The sequence below is a fragment of the Dryobates pubescens genome, chromosome 14 (assembly GCF_014839835.1).
Source record: "Dryobates pubescens isolate bDryPub1 chromosome 14, bDryPub1.pri, whole genome shotgun sequence".
Classification (NCBI taxonomy): Eukaryota; Metazoa; Chordata; class Aves; order Piciformes; family Picidae; genus Dryobates; species Dryobates pubescens.
In genome coordinates, this window is record NC_071625.1 from 13,651,584 (window position 1) to 13,676,927 (window position 25,344).

At 55.0% G+C, this 25,344-nt stretch overlaps 2 protein-coding genes across 3 annotated transcripts; one reads left to right on the forward strand and one right to left on the reverse strand.

Moving 5' to 3' along the window:
- The first annotated feature begins 1,245 nt into the window (after window positions 1-1,245).
- NAPRT (nicotinate phosphoribosyltransferase) lies at window positions 1,246-6,553 on the forward strand. 2 transcript variants are annotated; one of them, XM_054167510.1, is made up of 13 exons: window positions 1,246-1,439; window positions 2,502-2,629; window positions 2,736-2,818; window positions 2,978-3,108; window positions 3,177-3,292; window positions 3,372-3,565; window positions 3,778-3,918; window positions 4,062-4,146; window positions 4,297-4,377; window positions 5,064-5,166; window positions 5,267-5,424; window positions 5,659-5,766; window positions 5,919-6,553. In XM_054167510.1, the coding sequence occupies exons 1-13, from the start codon at window positions 1,253-1,255 to the stop codon at window positions 5,976-5,978; spliced, it is 1,575 nt and encodes a 524-aa protein (XP_054023485.1). In that variant the 5' UTR covers window positions 1,246-1,252; the 3' UTR covers window positions 5,979-6,553. The 2 variants fall into 2 exon arrangements, with proteins under 2 accessions (XP_054023485.1, XP_054023486.1); XM_054167511.1 differs by lacking the exon at window positions 4,297-4,377.
- Window positions 6,554-6,751: 198 nt separating this feature from the next.
- On the reverse strand, window positions 6,752-24,240 carry LOC104299404 (ubiquitin carboxyl-terminal hydrolase CYLD). Its single transcript, XM_054167516.1, has 15 exons — window positions 24,194-24,240; window positions 20,768-21,237; window positions 19,466-19,747; window positions 19,241-19,310; window positions 18,077-18,297; window positions 17,083-17,236; window positions 15,927-16,065; window positions 15,192-15,302; window positions 14,268-14,359; window positions 12,999-13,065; window positions 11,901-12,030; window positions 11,406-11,514; window positions 11,090-11,208; window positions 9,806-10,016; window positions 6,752-9,059 (listed from the first exon to the last, which is right to left on the reverse strand). The coding sequence occupies exons 2-15, from the start codon at window positions 21,227-21,229 to the stop codon at window positions 8,875-8,877; spliced, it is 2,352 nt and encodes a 783-aa protein (XP_054023491.1). The 5' UTR covers window positions 21,230-21,237; window positions 24,194-24,240; the 3' UTR covers window positions 6,752-8,874.
- Window positions 24,241-25,344: the final 1,104 nt, after the last annotated feature.

A 25,344-nucleotide genomic window follows, 5' to 3' on the forward strand; every position in this document is an offset into this window, starting at 1 on the left:
TATTTCTTGTCCTGCTTCCTTTCATTGAAAGGCCTTGAGATGCCTTTCTCTGAGTTGGATTGAAGGTCTGAGGGGCCTGTTGAGGGGGTCTCTCATCTTTTCCAAGGTGGGACCTCAAGTTAGGCTTTACGCAAAACCCCTGGGATGAATCAGCAGGAAGCACCCAGGAGCTGCTGGATTTGGGCTGGATGTCCTTCCCCTTCCTGTTCCTGAAACCCTCTTTTGGAGCTGAAGTGTGAAGGGGTGGTGACATTTCTAACCACAGGTTGGCCAGGGTGGCAGAGTCCAAGGTCCAGGCTCAAGTTACACAGTGCCAGCACCAGGAAGAGGTTGGGCTGCAAGCTGAGAAATGCTGCTGTGGTTGGTGTCCACCATGCCAGTTGTCCCTGCTGGCACTTGTCCCAGTGTTGGTGTGGTCAGTGTTTTGTTGTGGTGTGTGGCACATGTCTCCTGCTCCATCTTGGGATCCTGGTGGTGGTGAACGTCCTTATTGGTGACATGGACGAGAGGGATCAAGTGAACCCTCAGTGTTAGAGGTGACATCAAGCTGAGTGGTGGGGTTGACACACCTGAGAGACAGATGCAGGAGGAGGGATCTGGACAGGCTGCAGCTGTGGGCCTGTGTGAGCATTGTGAGGTTAGACCAGCCCAAGCACAAGGTCCTGAACACGCGTGGGGGCAACCTCAAGCCCAAATCCAGGCTGTGGATGAAAGGCTGGAGAGCAGTGGGCTGGAGCAGGATATGGGGGGTGAGATGCTGCCACCCCCTTTCTGCCATGGCCCTTCTGTGTTGCCAAGTGCGGTGCCCTGCATCCCTTGTAGTGCCCATGCCCAGTGCACCCCTGTCCCTTCTGTGGTCCGTGTCCTGCACCCAGCTGTCCTTTGTGCTGTCCTCAGCCCTGTGCCACGTGTCCCTTAAGCCACCAGTGTCCCATCTGCTGCCATCACCCCGAGCTCTTCCCTTGTCCCCTGTGTACCACACTCCCTGGTGTCCCGCACCTTCACTGTGTGCTGCCGTCCCTCTGGGTCCTGTGTCCCGTTCCCGTGCCCAGCAGCCCCCTCACCTCCGCTGTCCCCCTCCCCGCTCCCTGTCCCTCCCCGTGTCCCCGCTGTCCCACCCTCCCCCTTCCTCCGCTCCGGTGTCCCTCCGGTCCCTCCTCCCGGGCGCTGCCCCTCCCCCGCTCCGCCTTTGCCCGCTCCCGTCCCGTCTCCATGTGCCCGAGTGCCGCTCGGGCTGCGGCTGGCGGCGCGGATGGCGGCGCTGACAGACCTGTACCAGCTCTCCATGGCCTGCGGGCACTGGCGCAGCGGCCGGGCCCGCCTGCCCGCCTCGGCTGAGCTCTTCTTCCGCCGCGGGCCCTTCGGCGGCGCCTTCGCGCTGGGCGCCGGCCTGGCGCAGGGGCTGCGCGGCCTCCGCGCCTTCCGCTTCTCGGCTGCCGGTGAGGGGGCGGGGGGCCCCCGCGGGAGCAGCCTGGGGAGGAAGGAGGCTCCCGAGGCTGCCTCACAGGGGCTGGAGGGCACCCCGGTGGCCTTTTCAAGGAGGACTTGGGGCAAGGGGAACAGGTTGGGGCCCTTGGAGGGGCACTGGGAGGGAGTCCAGGGGAGACCTGAGAAGGAGAGGGAAAGCTGGAAGTAGCTGTTCAAAGGGAGACGAGGAGCCAAGAGGAGCCAAGAGGGTGTTTCAAGGAGGACTTGGGGCCAAGGGTCACCCCTTGGAGTCCTCCAGGGGAGAGCTGGGTGAGAGGGGAAAACCCCAGGAGACTTTTGAGGGGCACTTGGGGACAAGGAGGACCCCAAGAGATCCTTTGGGGGGAACTTGGAGCACAAGGGGGGTCCTCAGAACAGAGTGGGACCTCTGGAGTCCTTCACGGGGGACCTGAAGACAAGGCAGACGCCTTGGGGTCCTTCGGGGGTACTTGGGAGACACGGGGGATCTGTACTGCGGGGAAAGGGACCCCTCAGGGTGTCCTACAGGGCACAGAGACATTTCTCAGAGGGACATGGGGGATAAAGGTACCTCCCTGTGGGACCCACGAGGGGACAGAGACAGCCCTCAGAGCGACCCTCCAGTGGGACCAGCAGGGAACATAGACATCTGAGAGGGACCTGGGGGACAGGGGAACCCTTCAGAGGGATGTAAGGGGGACAGGGACATCTCTCTGAGGGATCTAGGGGTCACAGACAGTCCTCAGAGAGATAGGAACACCTCAAAGGAATCTGGGTGACAGGGACAGAGGAGGCAGTGGATGTGGCCAGCCCTTAGAGAAACTTGGAGCACACTGGGATGCCCTTTAGGAGGACAGTGCTCCCACAGACTGTCCCTCAGAAGAGACTTGGTGGACCATGGCACCCTTTAAATCTCAGTGTTGGTGGGTGCTGTGAGGTGCCCTTTGGCCACAAGCTGTCACCCACCCCCAGCACAAGAGGCTTGGCCCCTCCTGTGTGCCCACGTGGCTTGGGGAGTCACCAGCTTTGGTCACCACTGTGCTCTGCCCCCGCAGACATTGCCTACCTGCGCTCTGTCCTGCCCAGCACCACCGAGGAGGCCTTCTTCGACTACCTGGCCACGCTGGACACCTCGGAGGTGACCGTCTCTGCTGTGCCTGAGGGCTCCGTCGTCTTTGCCAGGGTGGGACACGCTTGGTCCCTGCCCCTGCTTTGGCAGTGTTTTGGGGCCATCAGTTCTGATGGTCCTGAGGAGGATGAGGACATAACCATCCCGTTGTCCCCTGCAGGTCCCATTCCTACAGGTGAAGGGGCCACTGCTGGTGGTGCAGCTGCTGGAGACCACCTTGCTGTGCCTGATCAACTATGCCAGGTAGGACAGATCCTGATGTGGTCCACCAGAGTCCCCTGCTGGTCCCTTCCACGTCCCCATGCAGCTTTTAAGCTGAGGATCCTGGAGCTACTTTCACCCTTGGCTGCGTGCTGGCATGACCCTGGTTGGTTGGTGTAACCCATCCCTTCCTCCCCACAGCCTAGTGGCCACCAATGCCTCCCGCTTCCGACTCCTTGCTGGTCCAGACGTGAAGCTGATGGAGATGGGGCTCCGTCGTGCCCAGGGGCCAGACGGCGCCCTCTCGGCCTCCAAGTACTCCTACATCGGGGGTGAGTGGCAGCCTGCAGTGTCCCCTGGCACCGTGGCCGCCCCGTCACCGGCGTGTCCCCTCTTGCAGGCTTTGACTGCACCAGCAACGTGCTGGCAGGGAAGCTGTACGGCATCCCGGTGCGCGGCACCATCGCCCACTCCTTCATCATGTCCTTCACCACGCTGGAGGAGGTGCAGCCCCGGGTGAGCATCTCCACGGGGCGGGGGACGAGGTGCCAGGGAGGGTGCCACAGGGGTGCAAAGTCTGTGTCCTCCCACGCAGGAGCTGGCGCCGCTGGCGGGAGGGGAAGCGGTGGACCTCCCCAGCTTGGCCGAGTCGTGGCTGCGGCAGGTGTGCGAGCTGCTCCAGACGCCCCTGGAGAAGACAAACCGGGGCGAGCTGGCCGCCTTCGTGGCCTACGCTGTCACCTTCCCACGAGACTTCCAGGGGCTGCTGGACACCTACTGTGTCAGGAGGTGAGGACACCGGCTTCTCACTGCTAGGCTGGCACTGCCACCATGGTGCGGGGGATGACCAGGTGCCCCTTCGCTTGGTGGCCTTGAAGCAGAGAAATTTCTACCTGGGAGCATTCTTGTGCTTCGCTGTAGCTTGTCAAAGGGCTTGGATCCATCCTGGGTCCTTGTCCCACCATGCAAGGGACACTAACCTTCTCCTCACCCCCCACCAGGAGTGGCTTGCCCAACTTCTGTGCTGTGGCACTGGCCCTGCACCAGCTGGGCTACCAGGCCATTGGCGTGCGGCTGGACAGCGGGGACCTGTCCCAGCAGTCCAAGGAGATCCGCCAGGTGCTGCGAGCCTGCGGCGCTCAGTAAGTCCAGCTACGTCCATCGCCAAACCTGGGCTGGCTGCCACTGGTCACCAGCTTCTGCACTTGGGCACCTTGCCCTGCTGGGGTGGGAGCCCTCACAGCTCGGGAGGGTGCCGAGTGCTCCAACCCCACATCCTCACCAGCTTCCAGGTGCCCTGGTTTGAGACCATCCCCATTGCTGTCAGCAATGACATCAGTGAGCAGAGCCTGGAGAAGTTCATCGAGGAGGTGAGGTGGCTGCTGCTGGGGCTGTGAGTCACTTCGGCTTTCGCTGGCTGTGGGTGGGACACCTTCAGACAGAGCACAAGCAGGGCTCTGGTCATGACACTGGTGGCAGGCCTGGGCCATTGGTGGCCTCCATCTTCTCTTCTGCACTAGGGGAGCGAGATCGACATGATCGGCATCGGGACGCACCTGGTGACGTGTCCCCTGCAGCCATCGCTGGGCTGTGTTTACAAGGTCAGTGGTGGCAGCAGCTCTGTCCTGCTCAGCTTTGGGCACCACCTGATTTCTCCCAGGCTTTGGGTGGCTGGGGCTGTGCAGTAAAGGGGGCCTGGCCCTGAGAGATCATGCTCTGAGGGCATGGGCATCAAATGGTTTATGTTGGAAAGGACCTTCAAAGGTCATCTGGTCCAACCCCCCTGCAGTCAGCAGGGACACCTGAGGTTGCTCAGAGCTCCAGACAACATCACCTGACTCGTGTCCAGCTTTTCACCCACCAGCAACTCCAAGTCCTTCTCACCAGGGCTGCTCTCCAGCCCTTCAGCACCCAGCCTGCACTGGTCCTGGAGGTTGCACCAGCCCAGGTGCAGGGCCTTGCACTTGGCCCTGTTGAACCTCATGAAATTCACATGGGTCCACCTCTCAAGCCTGTCCAGGTCCCTCCCCTCTCTTAAGAGACTCAACAGGTGGCATCTGTGAATTACCTGGTGGTTGCACCACCATCTGTGTTGTCCTTGGCAATAATGTTGATGAGACCACTGTAAGGAGAAGCTTGCAGGCAGGCAGAGGTGGGACGTCCAGCTTTGGGGTTTGTACTGATTTCTTCAGCTGCTGTGTTGGTGGCTTCCCCACCTTGTGGGGGGACACAGGGGACAGAGCTTAGCAGCAGCAAGTGACAAAACCCAAGTTGCCTGTCTCTGCAGCTGGTGGAGGTCAATGGCTCACCGTGCCTGAAGCTCACAGAAGATGAGGAGAAGATGACAATCCCAGGGACCAAGACTGTCTATCGGCTCTATGACGCTGCTGGTGAGTCGGGAGAGCCTTGCCACGGTGCTGTGGACCTGCTCCATAGCCCTGTCCTTGACGTCCCTCATACCTGCTGGCCCCTAACCTGGCATTCCTGCAGGTCACCCCTTCATGGACCTCATGGCCTTGGAGGAGGAGCCTTCCCCCAGGGCAGGGCAAGAGCTGGAGATCCGTGTCCTGGGGCGGCTTGCTGAGACCTGCAAGGTTGTGGCCAGCGCCGTGGAGCCCCTCCATCGCACGTACTTCAAGGATGGTCAGGTCAGGGGCAGCTCTGCCTTCTGGTGTCCTCCCCTGTGCTGGGTGAAGGACCAAGGGTTACATCAGCACCAAAGGGCTAAACCTCAGCGTTCCCCTGCATCTGAGGTGTCCCTTGTCCCAGTGACTTGCATGCCACCCTGGACATGGTGGCCTCAAAGTGCAGGTTGAAGCTGGTTCACTGGGGTTTTGGGGTGGGTGGAACTCACATGGGCCTGGTCATCTCCTTCCCTGCAGCTGTGTGAACCACTGCCCAGCCTGCCAGAGGTGAGGACCCACGCTCAGGTGTCCCTCAGCCTGCTCAACCCTGCCCACCGCCGGCTCCATGACCCTCAGCCCTACCCAGTACGTCCACCTCTTGCTGGGCACCACCAGTACACACCTGAGAGCCTGGCCCTGGTGGCCTGAGCAAAGCCAGCATGGCTCCACCATGGAGCTGCAGGGAGACAAGGCAATGAAGAGCAGACACTCACTGTCCCCTCTTGCTCCTGTGCCAGGTGGCCATGACAGAGAGGCTCCACCAGCTCCTCACCAAGCTGCAGGAGGCCAGCCAGTGAGGAGGTCCACACCTCATGTTGTGCCAGCCTGGGGCCAGCTTTTCCTCCATGTTCTTCTGAAGACCAAGTGACTAAGTGGGAATTGATGGTTGTGATGTTGCTGCTGCATGGTGCTCATAGGAGGATCATGCAAGAACTGGAGGAGCACCCTGAGGGCCCAGTAGCAAAGCTGGGCACGGAGGGCTGGGGCTGAATGAGGTGGGAGGCAGCTGTCCCCACAGCTTCTGGAAGTAGTGGTCCCTTCTTGCCCTCCTTGGTGGTCCTACCAACCCTGTGCCTTCTGCTGTGGCAGCTCTTGCCCACCTTGGTCACTGCCAACCCTGCACTTTCCATGATGGTAGGCCATGCTGAAGCTCTAAGACCAAGAGCTTGACCAGGACCAAACCTTGAATACCTAGGTTGAGGTCCTACTGTGGAAAGAGCTGGCCTGTACCACTTAGGTCCTGTGGAACATCTGTGGCAGAAGGACTTTGCCTGTCCTCTGGCTTCATCTTACCACCTTCCATTTTGTATGCAAGTCCTTAGGGTATGGAGGCCAGCTCCAGGTTGATGCCTGCACATTAGCTTCATCCTAAACAAAACCCCAAAATAAATGTCTTGACCTGCTACAACCCCACCCCATGGCTGCCCTGGTCCTTCAAAACCCTTGCATCCCAAGATACCATTTGCCTTCTTGGCCCCAAGGGCACATTGCTGGCTCATGGTGAACTTGTCCACCAGCACTCCCAGGGCCACCAGGCCTGCAGCAGCTTTTCACACCCCACATTGTGACCATTGGAAGTTTACTACTCAAGGGAACATTTTTAGAGCAGAAGCACCAGAGATACAAAAGCCCAACCCATGGCATACTTGAGGGGACATTGTCCTGAGCTCTTAGAGAAGGAAGAACAACTTTGGGTAGACAAGGAAAGACAGCAACACCCTCCAACCCTCTCCATGGCCATAGAGGACCAGCCAGAGGTCAGTAAGTCCCTAAGCAGGAACAGTTAACCTTCAGATGATCCACTGCTGGATCTGCCACCATCTCTCCTACCCCTAGAAAGGTTTGTCAACCACTTGAGCTTTGACCTGGTCCAAAACCACTTTGAGTATTCCAAGGATGGAGACTCCACTACCTCTTCTGTGCTGTTGCTTGTCATCCTCACAAAGAGGTCCATCCTGATGGTCAGAGGGAACCTCCTGCGTTGTGCCCAGAGCTTTTGGTCCTGTCATGATGCCATGGAGAAGATCCTGGATGTCTTCCTTGCACACTCCCTTCAGGTATTTATGAGGTCCCCCCATGAGCCTTCTTCAGGTTGAACAGTCCCAGCTCTCAGCAGTCCTTTCCTTATTTTCATGGCCCTCTGTTGGACCCTCTCCACCTCTCTTGTACTGGGGAGCTCAAAACTGGAACCGGTACCCTAGCTGTGGCTTCCCAATGAGAGGAAGGATGCTCTCCTTTGACCAGGCCATTGTTCACCTTCTGTACCATGAGGAGAACTTGGTGTTGAGGCTCAAATGCTCATCAAGGACAGCTGGAAACTGGACAGCAGTGTTCTCAAACCTTAACAGTCTGGGTGTTTCAGACACCAGCTGTCCTTTGTGGCCACTATGTACCAAGATAAGGGACACACCAGAAAGCTGACAGTACCATCAAGCTGATGAGATCCCAGTTGGCCCCACAACCCTCCAGCAATGATCCTACACCACATCCTTCATGTGGGCCAAGCCAATGGGACTGAGGCAAAGCTGCACGTGACAGAGGGGAAAAAAGCAAGAAGATTTGAGCTGCACATTTGGAGCTCTGGGAGGTGTACCTCAAAGTGTTAGTGTCCTATCAGTGCAACATGGAATGTGGGCAACTCAGTTCATCACATTGACCTCTCTGAGTCCGTGACTGCCTGTGGTTAAGGGCAGAGAACCCCCAGATGGGCAATTTAAACTTCACCCATTCCCACCCAGAGACCCCAGACCACAGCAGAGAAGCCCAAAGTGCTCATTTTTAACATTTTGGCCCTCAAAATCCAGGTTTTGGTCTCCCAAGTGGCTTCAAAGATGGGACAGGAAGTGCTGAAAGTGAGGTTCAACCACCCCATCACGCAGCAACAGTGCAAGCAAGAGGAGGCACTATGAGGTCATCTGCTGTTCCTCTGATCCATCTGTCTTCCAGTTTTGTTCCTACCAAGAAAAGCTGGTCTAGAAGCATCTTCAAAGTTCAAGATGCCCAATTCATTTCATGGTTAAAAATGAGAGAGGGTGCTTGAAAGTTCTGAAGAAGGGGAGGCAAATCAAGGGCCCAACTTTATGTGGGTCCTAAAGACCACAAGACAAACCCTTGTCCTGACTGTGGTGGGTTTAGCTTGAAGGTTGGACTGGATGACCTTGGAAGTCTCTTCCAACTGAAATAATTCTATGATTCCATGACCCACCTCTTAACCACACCACAGGGTCTTGGTTTTCTCATTCCACAAGTCCATGTGAAGGTGTCTTAACCAGGTGAGGTGGTGGTTTCCTTGTGCTCTTTGACATTTGAGGAGGATGAACAAGCTTTTGGTGAGATGCTGCTCCTCAGCTTTGGAGAGAAGAGCTGGCAGAGAGAAAAGGATGTTGAGGAGGACTCTGAGGTAGGACAGAGCTTCCTGGGGAGGAAGGAGGGTGGAAGTTATGGAATGAGAATGAAGATGAGTGGAAAGAAGTGAGAGTCCAGGTCTGCTGGAAGTACAAAGCATCACTTGGGAAGACCAAGAACGCTTCCAGACAGGCTGATGTGGACCACTGGATAGCAGATGCTGCAGGAGGTATGAAGAACCAAACTTGATGCACCTCAGCTTGGCTGCTTTCACCAGTGATGAGATGTGGGGGTGGATCCAAGCTCATGTTTCTGCTGTCTCACTGGTGGCAGCAGCCCCAGGCAGTGTCACTTGTACAGGGCCATCTTCTTGCTCTGGTACATGTACATGTAGGCGTCGCAGAAGAGGCGCTTGGCCACTCCATCCATGTCCCGAGGTTGCTCCAGGGCCAGCACGGCCAGAGGCAAGTCCAGGTACTTGGCCACTTCAGGGCAGAGAGTCACAGTGGGAATGTTGAAGCCATTTTCATCACCTAAGACAGAAAGAAGAGAGAAAAGTCCAAGTGAGTAACCCAGAGATCATAACCTTCAGCTCAAGTGAGACCTGGGGCTGCTCAGCTTGGAGAGGAGATGACTGTGAAGGGATCTTCTCAACACTCATCAGTATCTAATGGGCAAGTGTCAAAAGGATGGGGCCAGACTCTTCTTAGTGGTGCCCAGTGACAGGACAAGGAGCAATGAGCACAAACTGGAACCCAGAAAGCTCCATCATGGGAAACCTCTTGGCTTGCAGGGTTCAGTGACCTGGTGCAGGCTGCCTGGAGAGGTTGTGGAGTCTCCCTCTCTAGAGAGCTTTCAAACTCACCCGGACATTGTGCTGTTGGGCAATCTGCTTTAGCAGGGGTTGGACTGGATGATCTCCAGAGGTCCCTTCCAACCCCCACCATACTAGGATTCTGTGATACCATCACTCAGCAGTAACATAGCTGAGATCTGGAGGCCAGTGAAGTAGGGAAGGTCCAGAAGAATGGTCCTTGCCCACGCAGCAACCAGTCCCAGCCAGATGACAGCACCAGGGGGAACTCGCGTGTGCTTGGCACGGCCACAGTCTTCTCTAGGGTCTACTTAAACGGTCACTGTTGGAAGCAGGCTCCAGGCAGAGCCTGAACCGTGCAGGGGGCTTCAAGGAAAGGATGTCTGGACCAGGTGCGCATTGCGGGCCCGCCAGACGGCAGCCAGCTACGGCCAAGGCTCCCGGTGCCGCCAGAGCCGCTCTCACCGTGCCTGTCGGCCATGCTGTCGAAGAACATCCAGTGCTGGCTGCCGGGGCCGTACTTGACGAAGGAGACGTAGTGGCTGGTCTCGATGCAGAGCACGGCGAAGAGCTCCAGCTTCTCGCGAGGCACCTGCCGGCCGCCGCCGCGCGCGAACGCCTCCGGCACCTGCAGCCGCCCGGGCTGGTGCGAGGCGCGGCGCGGGTGCGAGTGAACCTGGGGAGAGATGGGGGCACCGCTGGCAGGGCGGAACGGGACCTGGCTGTGTCCCGGCAGGGCCTGAGGGGACACGACAAGGGCCTGGAACTAAACGAGAGGAGGCCTCGGCAGGCTGGAGCCTTGTGGGAGAAGAACCTCATGAAGCTCAACGAGGGCAAGTGCAGGGTCCTGCAGCCAGGAAGGAACAGCCCCCTGCACCAGTACAGGTGAGGGGTGACCTGCTGGAAAGAAGCTTCAAGGAGAAGCACCTAGGAGTGCTGGTGGGGAACAAGTTCACCATGAGCCAACCATATGCCCTGCTGGCCAAGAAAACCAACGGTATCCTGGTGTGACTGAAGGAAAGTGTGGCCAGCAGGTGGAGGAATGTTCTCCTCCTCCTCTACTCTGCTCTTGTGAGGTCACAGCTTGAGTTCTGGGCCTAGTTCTGGGCTCCCCAGTTCAAGGGAGACAGGGAACTACTGGAGAGAGTCCAGCAGAGGCTGCAAAGCTGCTGAGGGGCCTGGAGCACCTCTGTGAGGAGGAAAGGCTGAGAGCCCTGGGGCTGCTTAAACTGGAGAAGAGCAGCCCAAGAGGGGATGTTCACAGTGCTCAGCAAGAACTAAAGGGTGGGGGGCAAGAGGCTGGGGCCAGACTCTTCCCAGTGGTGCCCAGTGACTGGACAAGGGGCAATGAGCATAAACTGGAACCCAAGAGGTTCCATCAGGAGAAACCTCTTTGCCTGGAGGGTTCAGAGACCTGGAGCAGGCTGCCTAGAGATTTCTGGAGTCTCCTTCTCTGAAGACCTTCCAAACCCACGTGGACACTCTGATTCTGGGCAACCTGGGGTGGGTGACTCTGCTGGAGCAGAAGGGTTGGACTGGATGACTTCCAGAGGCCCCTTCCAACCCCTACTATGCAGGGATTCTGACTTTGACTAAATCTAAGGACAACATTTTGTACACTGAGGTTGGTGAAACACCAGCCCAGGTTGCCCAGAGAGGTGGGAGATGTCCCATCCCTGGAACCATTCCAGGTCAGGTTGGATGGGGCTCTGAGCAAGACAAGATTTGAGGGGCAGCCAAAGGAAATACCTGTCTGGAGCAGGAGCTGCAGAACTGCTTCAGGCCTGTAGCTGAGAACATCTTGTCCTTGAAACACTCTGAACACTCCAGGGTGGCAACATCTCCGCACACGCAGCACTCCCTGGGACCTGCAGGGACAACAGGGGCTGAGAGGATGGAACTTCTCCAGGTCTCACCTGAAATCCAACTAACTGTGCCAAGACTGCCATTCAAAGAACCACATCCTGATCCCACCTCACACCTGCTCACAACTCAAAGAGGTGAGAGCTATCACCTGGTGGCTAACAGTCCCAGCCAGAAGCTTTACCAGAGCCCAAGAACGTACTGTCAAGCAGCAGATCTGTTATGTCCAGCTCCAGGGAAGGAATGATTTTGCTGAACATCTTGTACTCCTTCCCAAAACGTGGCATCTGGATAATGAAGCAAGATGGGATCTGGGAAAAGAAAGATAAACAAGTTATCCTGCCAGAAGAGACAACCTCCAGAGACTCTTCTGTCTCCATGGGACTAAAGACCTTCTGCTCTGGTCATTCCCAAGACAAAATGGCAACAGGAAAAGCAAAGGCCTCATCCCAATCCCCCGCAGATTCCTCATGACCTCTCTCTTGTGGTTGCCTCCTAATGTGTTCTTAGGTTGATGGTTGTACTTAATGATCTTAGAGGTCTTTTCCAACCCAAACAAGTCTATGATTCTATGAGTCTAATGGTTAGCAGGGTTGGATGCAAGAGTAGACCCACCACCACCTCACTGGCAGGAAGAGGAACGTTGGAGGAAGCAAGAAGAGGCAGCAGAAAGCAGGAAGGTGGTAGCTGGGCTCACCTCCACTAGCTTCAGCTCGGAGGAGAGGAAGGAACGTTCCACTAACTGCTGCACATCAGGCACCACCAGATCCTCCTGTTTGTCCATAAAGATCTGGTAACAGTAACAGTCCTGCTCCTGGCCTCCTGACCTGCAAGGAGTTGGGTCATGGGGCTTGTTTATGTGGTGGAACCAACGTCTTGGCTCCCAGAGGACATACTGCATTTGTCCTGCAAGAAGCTCCTGGGCCCAAGGCATCAAGGGCTGCTTGGTGGAACACAAAGCACTTCTTCCACCTAGAACTACTGTGTGCCACGAGGGCAGACTGCATCTTCAGTCTCATTACCCCTCAAGCAAAACTCAAATTTCTTCTTCTTGATGTAAACTTTGAAGGCCACTTCAATGTTTTTGAAGCAAACTCCTTCTCAGCTGGAAGATCTACTCATAACTGCACCCACAAAGGCCACCAAGCAGAACTGGCTGCGTTCAGGAGGTGAACTGTGTGCAGAAGACCTCCCACAACCCTGCAGAGAAAGGATTTCCTTCAGCTGACCCTCTGCAGGGGAGCTGAAGGACAGAGCCCTCTTTGTGCTGGAGGCTTTTGGAGCACTCCACAATCTACCAGCTTGGCTGATGTCCCAGCAAAGACCCACAGAAACCCAACAATCCCCTTCTATGCTCCTCAACAGTGAGGTTATTTTTGGCTGCCTTCAGCCTCTCGTCCTCTTTGTAGAGTCCTAAAAAACTGGGACTGCATCCATGGACTGCCTGGTTGAGAGGCTGCAGGATCTGAGCCAGCTTGAATGTCTGGACACCACCCAAAAGCATCTAAAGGCTGTCAGATTCTGCTGGCTCCACACTGAAGTTGGGACACTACATTTCTCAAACCGTTTCTGGCTCTCCCTGAAGATGAGACAAGGTTTTTATCACCATTTTATCACTTTCAGGGAGAGCTTAGAAGTGTCCTGAAGCTGTCACTTGGGAGATGATGACAACAAGTAAGATCACATGGACAGCAGAGAGGAGCTGTGGCTCCAAAGCCTGTATGAGAAGGTCCAAGTCACACACAGTGTGAGTGACCACCGAGGTAAATTGGGTCACCTTGAGGTGGGAACTTACTGGAGTCTCAGGAGTGGTTCTATTCCTAGGAGCTGGTGCATTATGAGAGTGAGGAACTCCTCAGGATCTGGAATGGTGACAGAGAAGCACAAGTCACACACCACCAGGAGGGGTCACAGCACACCAGTGCCCTCAGACAGTGCACTCTTACAGAATCCCAGTGTGGTGGGCTTAGAAGAGACCTCTGGAGATCATCCAGTCTAACCCCTCTGCTAAAGCAGGGTGCCCAAGATCACAATGTCCAGGTGGATTTGGAAGGTCTTCAGAGAAGGAGACTCCAGAGGTAGTCTGGAGCAGCCTGCTCCAGGTCTCTGAACCCTCCAGGCAAAGAGATTTCTCCTGATGGAACCTCCAGTTTGTGCCTGGAGCCCCTCAGCCTGTCCCTGGCACCACTGACAAGAGTGTGGCCCCAGCCTCCTCTCCACCTTTAGCTCTTGCTGAGCATTGATCAGATCCCCTCTCGGGTTGCTCTTCTCCAGGCTCAACAGCTCCAGGTCTCTCAGCCTTTCCTCCTCACAGAGATCCTCCAGGCCCCTCAGCATCTTCAGAGCCTCCACTTTCTCCAGTAGTTCCCTGTGTCTCTTGAACTGGGGCACCCAGAACTGGATCCAGAATTCCAGATTTGGCCTCACTAGGGCAGAGAGGAAGGAGAACCTCCCTCCACCTGCTGGCCACACTCTTCTCCATGCACCCCAAGACACCATTTGCCTTCTTGGCCACAAGGGCACACTGATAGCTCATGGTGAACTACTTGTCCACCAGCACTCCCAAGTCATTCTGTGCAGAGCTGCACCCCCTGACCTGTACTGGTGCAGGGAGTTGTTCCTCCCCAGCTGCAGGACTCTGCACTTGTCTTTGGTGAACTTCATGAAGTTCCCCTTCCCCATCTCTCCATTCTGCCCAGGTCTGGCCGAACAGCAGCACAGCCTGCTGGAGTGTCAGCCACTCCTCCCAGTTTGGTGTCACTGCTACAATCCCAGCACCATCTCAGAGACCTTACTGGACATTTACAGCCAACACCAAAAGTGAAAACTCGAAGAGGAATTGGGGACAACCAGGGAAATTCAAGAAACTGCAAATCCCCTCCCAGTGACAGCTGCCATCAGGTAGAGCCCCCCCAAATTCCCAGCTTTCCATCAGACTTTGGGACAAATTCCAGCTGAGAGCAGAGTTTGATAAGCTGAGATGATGGAAAATGTGTCAGTGAGGTGCTTGGATGAAGCAACCCAAAGTGAAGCAGCTTGAGGAAGACCCCACAAAGCACCTTACCTTTCTCAGCATTGGTGAAGCTGGAGCATTGCCCCTTCTCTGTCAGCTGCTCCCTGAGGTGCATCATGCTGCCAGCGTGGACAAAGCCAGTCCTAGGAGGAAGCAGCTGCAGATGACCTCTCCAGGGATCAAAACATTATGGAATCACAGAATGGTTTGGAAGAGACCTTCGAAGGTAATTTTGTTCAACCCTCCTGCAGCCAGCAGGGGCATCTGCAACTAGAGCAGGTTGCTCAATGTACTGAATAACATGACCTGGAATGGTTCCAGGGATGGGACATCTCCCACCTCTCTGGGCAACCTGGGACAGGGTCTCCCCACCCTCACAGTGAAAAATTTCTTCCTAATATCCCATCCTAATCTCCCCTCTTCCAGTTTGAAGCCATCGCTCATTGTCCTATCACCACAATCCCTGATGAAGGTTCCTCCCCAGCTTTCCTGCAGTCCCCTTTAAGTCCTGAAAGGCCACCAGGTGGTCTCTCTGGAGCCTTCTCTGCTCCAGACTGAACAACCTCAACTCTCTCAACCTGGCCTCACAGCAAGAGGGCTTCCAGGGTTCCCTGTCTCTTGAACTGGGAAGCCCAGAACTGGACCCCTGAGAGCAGATGTGGCCTCACTAGGGCAGAGGAGAGCAGGGAGGAGAACCTCCCTCCACCTGCTAGCCACACTTAATGCACTCCTCACCATTGGCCTTCTTGGCCACTAGGGCACATTGCTGGCTCTGGTGAGCTTGTCCACCAGCACTCCCAGGTCCTTCTCTGCAGAGCTGCTTTCCAGCAGGCCACCCCTCACCTGCACTGGTGCAGGGGGTTATTCCTCACCAGCTGCAGGACCCTACACTTGCCCTTCTTGAACCCCATGAGGTTCCTGTCCCCTAGCTCTCACTCAAGAGCAGCAGCAGCAGCTCCTGTGGTCCATACTCACGTCCGCAGCGGGGTGACGATCTCATCCCGCAGGATGCTCTGCACGTTGCGGTCACACAGTGGGAAGGGCTTGAAGAGCATGGAGTCCACCACGGATGTACAGGAGAAGAGGCTGTGAAAAGAGCAGGATGGGTCTAAGCCTGATGGGTTTGCAGCAAGTTAGAACCAAACATTTGTGCCTGGTGACGTTTGGTGGCTTCTGCTTCCAAGAGTCCATGCATGCAGTTAAGAGAGGTGAGTGGCAAGGTGTCTCCACAGCGAGAGCAACCACATCTGCTCCAACCAACACTGGTGGTAAGCAAGGACACAGCTCACAGAGAACTAGATCTTGTACTTTGCAGCTAAAACTGCTGATGGAGGAGGCACCAGAGTCTTCTCCTCTCCAAGTGCGTGCTGCAGAGTGAAGCTGGGACCTCCTGTGTGCTTTCTGTGAAAGGTTTGCAGCCATTACCTCTACTGTCAGAGTCATTGTGGTCCAAGTGCAGAGGACTACCATGGCTCAGCATCCTGCATGACAGACACAGGGGTGCCTCAGGTACTCATGAGCACTGTTTCAGGGCTTCAGAACCTCAACCATACTAGGAAGGAGATCACAAAGCAGCCAAGTGTTAAAGCTGCATCTCCAGGACTCTACACTGGGTAGGTTTCCAGCCAGTTTGGAGGTTCAGGGGAACGCTGGACTCTTCATGAGGGCATTTAGGAACTAGACAAAGGCACCACCCAAGCAGGTCCTTGCCTGAAGAGAGCTGCATCCATGTAGCAGGAATTACAGTGGCCCTGGATCCCCTTCATCCGCCCCCGCAGGACACGTACTGCTGCCTCGTTCCTCAGAGGAGGAGAAGTGTCTGGAGCCTGGGGAAGAACCTCTTGGCCTCCTGCAAGAGAACCAACAGAAGCAAATCCCTTTAGCTTCCCAACTTTGCCCTTCCCTGATGCCCCAAAAGTCTGCTCAGAGGTCACCACCTGCTGCTGCTGAGACCCAACCATGCTGGAATGAATATTTGTCTCTAGTAATTCATCTAATGAAAATGGAGACCAAACCTAACCAGGCTCTTCCAGGCTGGATCAATAGGATGGGTTCAACAAGGCCAAGTGACAGATCAGGCACTTGGGTCACAACAACACTCTGACAGCTCCAGGCTTGGAGCAGTGTGGCTGTAAACTGCCTGGTGGAACAGACCTTGGGGGTGCTGGGTGACAGCAGCTGGAGATTAGCCAGAGTGTGTGCAGGTGGCCAAGAAGGCCACCAGCAGCCTGGCTTGGATCAGCAATAGTGTGGCCAGCAGGACTAGGGCTGGGCTTGTCCCCCTACATTGGGCAGTGGTGAGGCCATACCTCCTATCTTGGGAGCAGTTTTGGGTCCCTCACTCCAAGAAGGACATTGAGATACTGGAGCAGGTCCAGAGAAAGGCAACAAAGCTGGGGAAGGGTCTGGAGAATAGGTCTGGTGAGGAGCAACTGAGGGAGCCAAGGTTGTTCAGTCTGGAGAAAAGGAGGCTGAGGGGAGACCTTCTGGCTCTCTACAATTGCCTGAAAGGAGGTTGGAGCCAGGTGGGGGTTGGTCTCTTCTCCCAAGGAACAAATGATAGGACAAGAGGAAATGGTCTCAAGTTGCACCAGGGTGGGTTTAGGTAGGACAGAAGGAAGAATTTCTTCATGGAAATGGTTGTGAAGGCCTGGCCCAGGCTGCCTGAGGCAGTGGTGGAGTCTCCACATCCCTGGAGGGCTTTGAAAGCTGTGGTGTTGTGGTGCTGAGGGACATGGTTTGGTGGTGACCTGGTAGTACTGGGTTAAGGGTTGGACTCGATGATCTTGGAGCATTTTCCAACCTTTTTGATCCCATGGCAGTGTTCCCATGCCCCCCCTTGGCTCCATCTCCTCAGAGAGCTCACCGTAATCCACCAGGCTCAGCTCGCTGTCACGCGGCCACTGGAAGCGGACGTCAGGCTGGCAGGACTGGAGCTTCACGAAGAGGCCACGCTTTGGAGCGCACTGGAAGTAGTACTGGCCCAGCCACTCACCATCAGTCACCCCCTTATCTTCATCCTGGGCAAAGAGCAGCAAGGAGTAACATCAGAGGAGGCTTTCCATGAGTGAGGTGTCATCTCCAACAGGGCCATTTCATAGCTGAAGAGCAGTGTAGAGGCTGGGTCCTGTTTCATCGAGTGTTTTCCCTTACTCTGGTTGTGTTTTGCACCTCCTGATGATTGTTACACCTCAAGTGCTAATAACATCACTCTAGAAGAGACCAAGCCAACCCTCATCATGGAATCAAACAGAACTGTTTAGGTTGGAACAGATCTTCAAGATCATAGACTCAAACCATTAACCCAACATTGCCAAGTCCAGCACCAAACCGTGTCCCTCAGCACCACATCTCCATGGCTTTTAAATGCCTCCAGCGATAGGGACTCCCACCACTGCCCTTAGCAGCCTGGGCCAGGCCTTCACAACCATTTCCATGAAGAAATTGTTCATCATGCCCAACCCTAACCCACCCTGCTGCAACCTGAAGCCATTTCCTCTTGTTTTATCACTTGTTCTTTGGGAGAGGAGACCAACCCCCACTTAACTCCAACCTTCTTTCAGGGAGTTGTAGGGAGCCAAAAGATCTCCCCTCAGCCTCCTCTTCTCCAGGTTCAACAACCCCAAGTCCCTCAGCTGTTCCTCAGAGGACCTTCAAACCCTCCACAGCTTCACTGATGATGCAGTCATCATCATTCCACACTCTCCTCCCCAGCTTCAGGAAGGGCACATCTCACAGTTCAGCCCTTACCTCTCAGAGGCCCAGGCCAAGCTGTGAGATAAAAGCTGAAGGTCTTCAAAGAGAAGAGCAGCCAAGACCTGCCCATTCTGATGCATGATCTCCCGTGGGTTGCTCCTTACCAGTTCCACTCCTGCCATTTTGTGCTTAATCTGAGGCAGGTAGCCCAACCAGCGGATGATTCCCGACACCTGGTTTCCCTTATCCAAGGTGATCTGGACCATGGAGTTGACCTCCAGGGATGGATTCCCACTTGGACACTCCGCACTGCTCTCGCTTATCTCATGTTTCAATTGGTTTGGGTGTCCCAAGCCCATGCTGGACTCCAGTGGTGGAAATAAACCTAGGGGGGTGACACAAAATGATGGGTGAGGGAGGAAGTCAAGGCCTGATGACATGACACGTTTGGATCTCATCTCACACCAGGTCTACTTCAAATTATAGACCACATGGACAAGCAGGAAGCTGGGCACCAGAGACACAAGGTGTAATTCCCAATGACAGGACCAAACTGGTCTAGCAGGACAATCCTGCTCCTTGATTTCCTGCCCACTCCAGCTTCTCATTGACCCTGGAGGTAATCCAACCCTTCTCAGAGCCATGTGGGGCTCCTGAAATGACAGCAGTGGGGAGTTGTTCCCCAATTATTCCCCTCAGGCCCTGAAAGCTCTGTGGTGTCCTCTGAAGGCATCAGAAAGGTTCCACTAATTTCTTGTCTCAGAATCATGGAATCATTTTGGTTGGAAAAGATCTTCAAGATCATCGAGTCCAACCATTCTCTTATCTCTGCCAAGGCTGGTGCTAAACCATGGCACTCAGCACCACATCTCTGCCTCCCTTCAACACCCCCAGGGATGGAGATTCCCCAGGGAGCCCGTTCCAAACTTGAATTTCTCTTGAATTGACCAAATGTTGAGTATCCATTGTCTTAAAGAGGCCATGGTCTTGTCCAATGACTCAAACCATCCTCTCCAAGTTTGTTTGGCTTCTGCTCCACCTTCTACAGCTAAATTAAAGACTCTTAAACCAGTGGTGCCTTCTCCTCTAGGAAATGTCTCTGCCCTTCAATGAGACTCTCTCTTCTTCTGCCTTATGACTGGGCAGACTCAGCTTTAGTTGCCTAACACAAAGACTTTTGTCTAGAAGGTGAGACACGGAACTTCTCTTCCTTCTGATCAACTAAGCTGGGACTAGCTGAAGCTTTTGTGGGACTTTCAGCTTTGTAATAACTCTGCAGAGAAGCAACACAAGTGAGCCCTCCAAGAGATGTCTGGTGACAAACCTACTTTGCAAGCTTTCCTTCATGATGGAGTCCATGGGGATGTCCCGGAAGATGTCTGTTGTTCCTTCTTCTTCCTGAAAGGGGAGGAAGAGCTATCAGCTCCATCTATGAGACACAGGACAAGCCCTGGAGTATCAACTGGTATTTCAAGGTCTGGCAAGTGTTGGTCTCTTTGATGTCCCACCACAGTTTGGTTTGAAATCCTCCCCAGACCCCAAGCTGCTCTTACCGGGCAGACTGTAACGAACCATTGGGTTCCCTCCTTGTAAACTGCCATGGCTACTCCTTTGGTGAGGACCTCATCCACATAGAAGCTAACTGCATCTCCCACTTTCACAGGAACCTCCTCCTCTGTGTCCAGTTTTGGTTTCTGTTTCATGTAGTCATCATCCACCACAGGACTAAACTGGATTCTGCTGAAGGGTAGGAAAACCCCACAGTTCCTCTTGCACTTGAAATACTCGGTGCCGTGGTACGATCCGTCGCTACGTCCTCTGTTTTCACCCTCACCCTGAAAAAACACCGAAGGAGGCACTTTATAGACACAGGAATGAAGGGAAAACAAGCAACTTACTTTCATAGCATCAGTTTGGTTGGAAGAAACCTTTAATACCATTCAGTCCAACCACCAACCCAACACTTCCTGCACTGCCACTAAACCTTATCTCTCAACAGCACATCACCACAGCTTTCAAAGCCCTCCAGAAATGGGGACTCCTCCACTGCCCTGGGCAACCTTGCCCAGGCCTCCTAAGCCTCTCCAGGAAGAAATTATTCCTTATGTCCTACCTAAACCCGCCCTGGTGCAACGTGAGACCATTTCCTCTTGTCCTGTCATTTGTTCCTTGGGAGAAGAGACCAACCCCCACCTGGCTCTAACCTCCTTTCAGGCAGTTGTAGAGAGCCAGTAGCAGTATTCAGTATCACTAAGGTTGGAAGAGACCTCAAAGACCATCGAGTCCAACCTGTCACCACAGACCTCATGACTAGAGTAGGGTAGTAGCCAGAAGGTCTTCCCTCAGCCTCTTTTGCTCCAGGCTGAATGACCTCAGCTTCCTCAGTTGCTCCTCACCAGCCCTGTTCTCCAGACCCTTCCCCAGCTTTGTTGCCTTTCTCTGGACCTGCTCCAGCATCTCAATGTCCTTCTTGGAATGAGGGTCCCAAAACTGAACCCAAGATTCAAGGTGTGGCCTCACCAGTGCCCCGTCCAGGTGGACAATCCCTGCCCAGCTCCTGCTGGCCATATGCTGATCCAAGCCAGGCTGCTTGTGGCCTTCTTGGCCACCTGGGCACGCTCTGGCTAATCTCCAGCTGCTGTCACCCAGCACCCCCAGGGCCTGTCTCACCAGGCAGTTTCCTAAACCCGGAGCCTTCATGCGTTTGTTGTGACCCAAGTCCCATACCCATCCCTTGGCCTTGTCCCACCTCATCCCACTGACCCTGTCCCATTGATCCAGCCTGGCCAGATCCCTCTGTAGAACCCTCCTACCCTCACCATTGACTTCTCCCAAGCCAAGTGGCCAAACATCACCTGCAGCTCCACCCCGAAGAAGCACGGCGCCAGCGCGGCGGAGCTCTTCCCGCAGACGCTGCCGACGTAGCGGACGACCCCGGGCAGGCGCTGCCGGTCCACCTCCACCGTCACTTTCTGACCCGGCACCGCGCGCAGCGCCGCTTCCAGGCTCAGCCTCTCCAGGAAGTAGTTGAGGCGCTCGGTGTGGCTGCCGACGGCCAGCAGGAGGGCAGCGGTCTCCTCGCGCAGCGGCTGCAGGAGCTCGATGTTGACGGTGACGGTGGAGCTGTCGTCCAGCATGACCACCCTCAGGAAGCAGGCCGGCGGCCCCTCGCTGGAGAAGTTGCGCAGGTAGCTCCTCTCGCTGCAGAAGCACATGTTGCCGGCTTGGAAGTACTTGCTGCCGTAGGTGCAGTCCTCTGTCAGGATGTAGTAGCAGTTCCCATCTCCTGCGGAAGGCAGGAGGCTGCTCAGCATCATTCCCCTGCCTTGTGAGAAAGCAGAGAGGCACGACTGTGAGATGACCGTGGCTGTGGACATCGAGCTGCCCATGAGATAGCAACGTGCCCTTGTGGCCAAGAAGGGCAGTGGGGTCCTGGGTGCATGGAGAAGCACGTGGCCAGCAGGTCAAGGGAGGTTCTCCTGCCCCTCTAACTCTGCCCTAGTGAGGCCACATAGCTGAAGAACTGAGTCCAGTTGTGGGCTCCCCAGTTCAAGAGACACAGGGAACTGCTGGAGAGAATCCAGTGGAGGCTATGAAGACACTGAGGGGCCTGGAGCATCTCTGTGAGGAGAAAAGGCTGAGAGACCTGGGACTGTTGAGCCTGGAGAAAAGCAGTCTGAGAGGGGAGCTCATCAATGCTCAGCAAGAGCTAAAGGGTGGGGGGCAAGAGGCTGGGGCCAGACACCTCTCAGTGGTGCCCAGTGACAGGACAAGGGGCAGTGGCATAAACTAGAACCCATGAAGCTCCACCTAAACCTGAGAAACTTCTTGACTCTGAGGACAACAAAGCTCTGGAGCAGGCTTCCCAGAGAGGTTGTGGAGTCTCCTTCTCTGGAGACATTCCAAACCCACCTGGCCATTGTGATCCTGGGCACCCTGCTGTGGGTGGCCCTGCTTTAGCAGGGGGTTGTACTGGATGATCTCCAGAGGTTCCTTCCAGCCTCCACCTTTCTGGGACTCTGTGATAGCACAGGATCTCAGAAGAATTCAAGCTGAAAGAGGTCTCAAGCCCAACCCTGCACCCTCTCAAATCCTCATGCAGTTGAGTTTTCAGCATCTGCAATAACAGAGATCCCACAGCCTCCCTGCTCCCTTGTTCCTGGTTGGTCACCTTCATGGTAGAAAACAAAACATTAATCTAACCAAAGTTTCCCACATTCTTTCTTGTCCCCATTGCCTCCTGTCCCCCCACTGTACACTCAAAGGATGAGTCCAGCTTCTACTAAGCCCTTCCTGTAAGAAGTGGCCCCCAGCAGGAGCTTGTCTGTCCTGTTCTCTACAAAACTAGAAAGGCCTCATTAAATTCCACCCTCTTCCTTCTTCTCACAGAAGTAGGGCAAAGACTCAATTCTCCTGTTTAACTTCTCCTGGACCCAGATGTTTTGTTTCAACCCAAACCCAGGGGTGAACATAGAAACTTCCTCCTGCAGGTGGACAGAACCTGGCCAATATTCAGATAACAAGAGACATGCCTGCTTCTAGGTCATGGAGGAAATCAAGGAAGCAAGAATGATGCCTCCACTCTGGGCCACCTGGTAGAAGTTTGCTAGAAGACTGAAGAGGTCAAAAGAGGAATTGAAAGGATGCAGTTAAGGGAAGTAGAAACACGCTCGAAGCTTTGTGGCAGGAAACCCAAATGCAGCTGGGGTGGGTCCAGAGGAGAATGTAGGCAGAGCTTGGGCAGAAAGGCTGCAGAGAGCTCTACATGGAGGAGGGTGGTGTTCCTGGGGGCTTCACTGGAGGTTCTCACTGGGAGAGCTCACTTTGTAAAGTATTAGGAAAGAACCTGAAGGTCTGGTCTCCAAACCCCACAAAATCCCCTGGATCTCCTCAAGTAGGGTCTGCCAGTGTGGCTGACTCCACCATAGCCACAGAGGCAGAGATCCAACAACCAAACATCCTACCATGGTGGCTCAGACCACACTCATGCTCTTCTCTTTCAGCACCATTCACTCTGGGATGACCACCTCAAAGTCACGAGGGAGCAACCATGACAAGGTTTTGCAATGAGCTGGGAGGTGACAGTGGAAGTGGAAAAAATCCCGTGGTGAGCAGCACTTCCCTCATTTCCCATCCACACAATTTGCTGCTGAGGTTTGGTAACTCAGCTGGCAGAGCAAAACCTTCAAATTCTGTGAATTTAAGGGACAGAATTGAAGGGTAACACTCTGTGTCCCAACCCCACCCTGCTCAATCGTCTCTTTTTAGGACCTTGGGTTTATTTTACTTGCCTCTTTAAAGTTCTGTATCCACAAGGAATAAAATAAAACCTCACTCTGCTTTAAATGCCTCCAAAAGAAGAAAACCAGAAGAAATAATTTTCCTCAGCAAAACAAATAAACTCTGCTCTTCAGCAAACCCCCCCAAATGAACCATTTTCCTCATCAACCCCCAAGAACAGTTTTCCTCATTAAACCCCATGAATAAAGCTATTTCTTCATCAACCCCCCCCATGAATAAACTCTTTTCTTCATCAAACCTGAAGAACAAACCGCTTGCCTCAACAAAACCCCAGAATAAAGCACTTTCCTCATTAAAACCCCAAGAATAAACCTTTTTTTCTCATTAAAACCCCAGTATAAGGCAATTTCATCATCAAAACCCCAAGAACAAATCATTTTCCTCATTAAGTATAGAATAGAATAGAATAGAATAGACCAGGTTGGAAGAGACCTTCGAGATCACTGTGTCCCAACACCATCTAATGAACTAAACCCCCAGAGCGAACCATTGTCCTCATCGAACCCCAAGAATAAACCCCTCTCCTTATCACAACTCACGAATAAACAGGTTGGTTTTTTTTCCTCATTGAACAAAATGAAAATCAGTAATAAACCATCTCCTTAACACACGATATCCCAAACTCCCTCCCACTTCAACAGAAATACAGGCACATCCAAGCCAGCCTGCGCTAGTTGGGCTTGTGGTGTTTTAACTATCGCTGAAACCTGAGGGACTGTGCTGCGGGGAACCTGCAACGCGCCAGATAATTAAAATTAAAGCCAGATCAAAGCAGTACAGTGAGGCTAGGCTACAGGAAAGGTCTCCAGGGGCTTAGCCCTGAGGTAATGGGGGGCCGAGATGACCCCCAGAGGAGTCGTGGGGCGCCAAACTCGGGGTAAAGGCCCCGCTGTGGGGCGATGGAGAAAGCGCAAGGGGAGGCAGAGGTGAGGGGGACCCCGGCCAGGCCACCCCCGTTCCCCCCCTCCCCCCGATCTCACCGTCTCCTGCCGCGGCCCCGGCCCCGCCGTTCCCCCACCACAGAGTCGCGGGGGGGCGCAACCCAGAGCGGCGTAGCCCCAGCGCCGGCACTTCCGGCCCGCCTCGCTACCGCCGGCTCGTCGGCCAATGGGGAGAGGCGGAGGGTCAGGAGGAGAGCCAATGAAAGGGAAGGGGGCGGGCGCGGGGTGATGGGGGGGGCAGGTGGGAGGCGGGCGTGGGGCGGGCATCTGCCGCCTGCTGTGTGCCGTGCTGGAGGCAGGGCTCCTGCGGGTTGCGGCGCGGCTGCGTCTGCATGGGCCTGTCCTTGTGTCCCCATGGCTCCGTGTCCCTATGGTCCTGTGTCTCCATAGTCTTGTGTCCCCGAGTCTCCTGTCCCTATGAGTTTATGTCCCCTACTGCTATGTCTCCATGGCCCTGTGTCCCCACGGACCTGTATGCCCGCGGACTTGTCCCGCCAGCCCTGTGTCCTCATAGCCTTGTGCCCCCATGTCCCCGCAGCCCTGTGTTTCCAGAGCCCTGTGTCCCATGTACTTACAGCTCTGTCCCCATAGCCCTGTGTCTCCAAACCCTGGACCTCAATGGCCCACTGTCTCCATCACCTACTGTCCTGCATCCCCACAGTGTACTATCTATTGTCCCTGTGTCCCCTTGGCCCTCTGCCTCGTGGCCTGTGTCCTCTGGCCCTGTGCCCTGTGTCCCATGTTCTGTGTTCCCTCCTTGGGTGGTCCTGCCCACTGCAGCACACCCTCACACACTGCCTGAGTGTCCTCATCCCTGTTGGGACAGGTGATGGGGACAAGGCTGACACACTGGATCCACCAAGCCACCACCCTGGGGGACGTGACACCAGACTGTGGCAGCAGGGTATAAATATTGGCTAAATAGATTTATTTTCATACAAAGAATACACAGATCCCACCCTGCTGGGACCCCTCGACCCCAGGGAACACCCTGAGATGTCCTCAGCCACCACCCCACCAGGCACCCCCCTCCACTGACAGGATCTGGGGACTCCATTCCCAGGGTTTGGGGCCAACACTGGTGTCACCTCAGGGACATCCTTGTCCCCTTTGGGACCACCTCGTTGACTGCGTCTGCTTGGTGCCTGCTCAGGGCACCCTGTCGCTGGCCACCCTGCTCCATGGGACAC

Bases quoted from the DNA above. Each gene is read 5' to 3' on its own strand.
- NAPRT (XM_054167510.1), top strand. From the start codon at position 1,253: ATGGCGGCGCTGACAGACCTGTACCAGCTCTCCATGGCCTGCGGGCAC. The intron at 1,440-2,501 runs GTGAGGGGGCGG...CTGCCCCCGCAG, and splicing joins CTTCCGCTTCTCGGCTGCCG to ACATTGCCTACCTGCGCTCT. The intron at 2,819-2,977 runs GTAGGACAGATC...TCCTCCCCACAG, and splicing joins TGCCTGATCAACTATGCCAG to CCTAGTGGCCACCAATGCCT.
- LOC104299404 (XM_054167516.1), bottom strand. From the start codon at position 21,229: ATGATGCTGAGCAGCCTCCTGCCTTCCGCAGGAGATGGGAACTGCTAC. The intron at 18,298-19,240 runs GTAGGTTTGTCA...TCACCCCCCTAG, and splicing joins CATGAAGGAAAGCTTGCAAA to GTTTATTTCCACCACTGGAG. The intron at 17,237-18,076 runs GTAAGGAGCAAC...CTCTTTGCCCAG, and splicing joins AAATGGCAGGAGTGGAACTG to GATGAAGATAAGGGGGTGAC.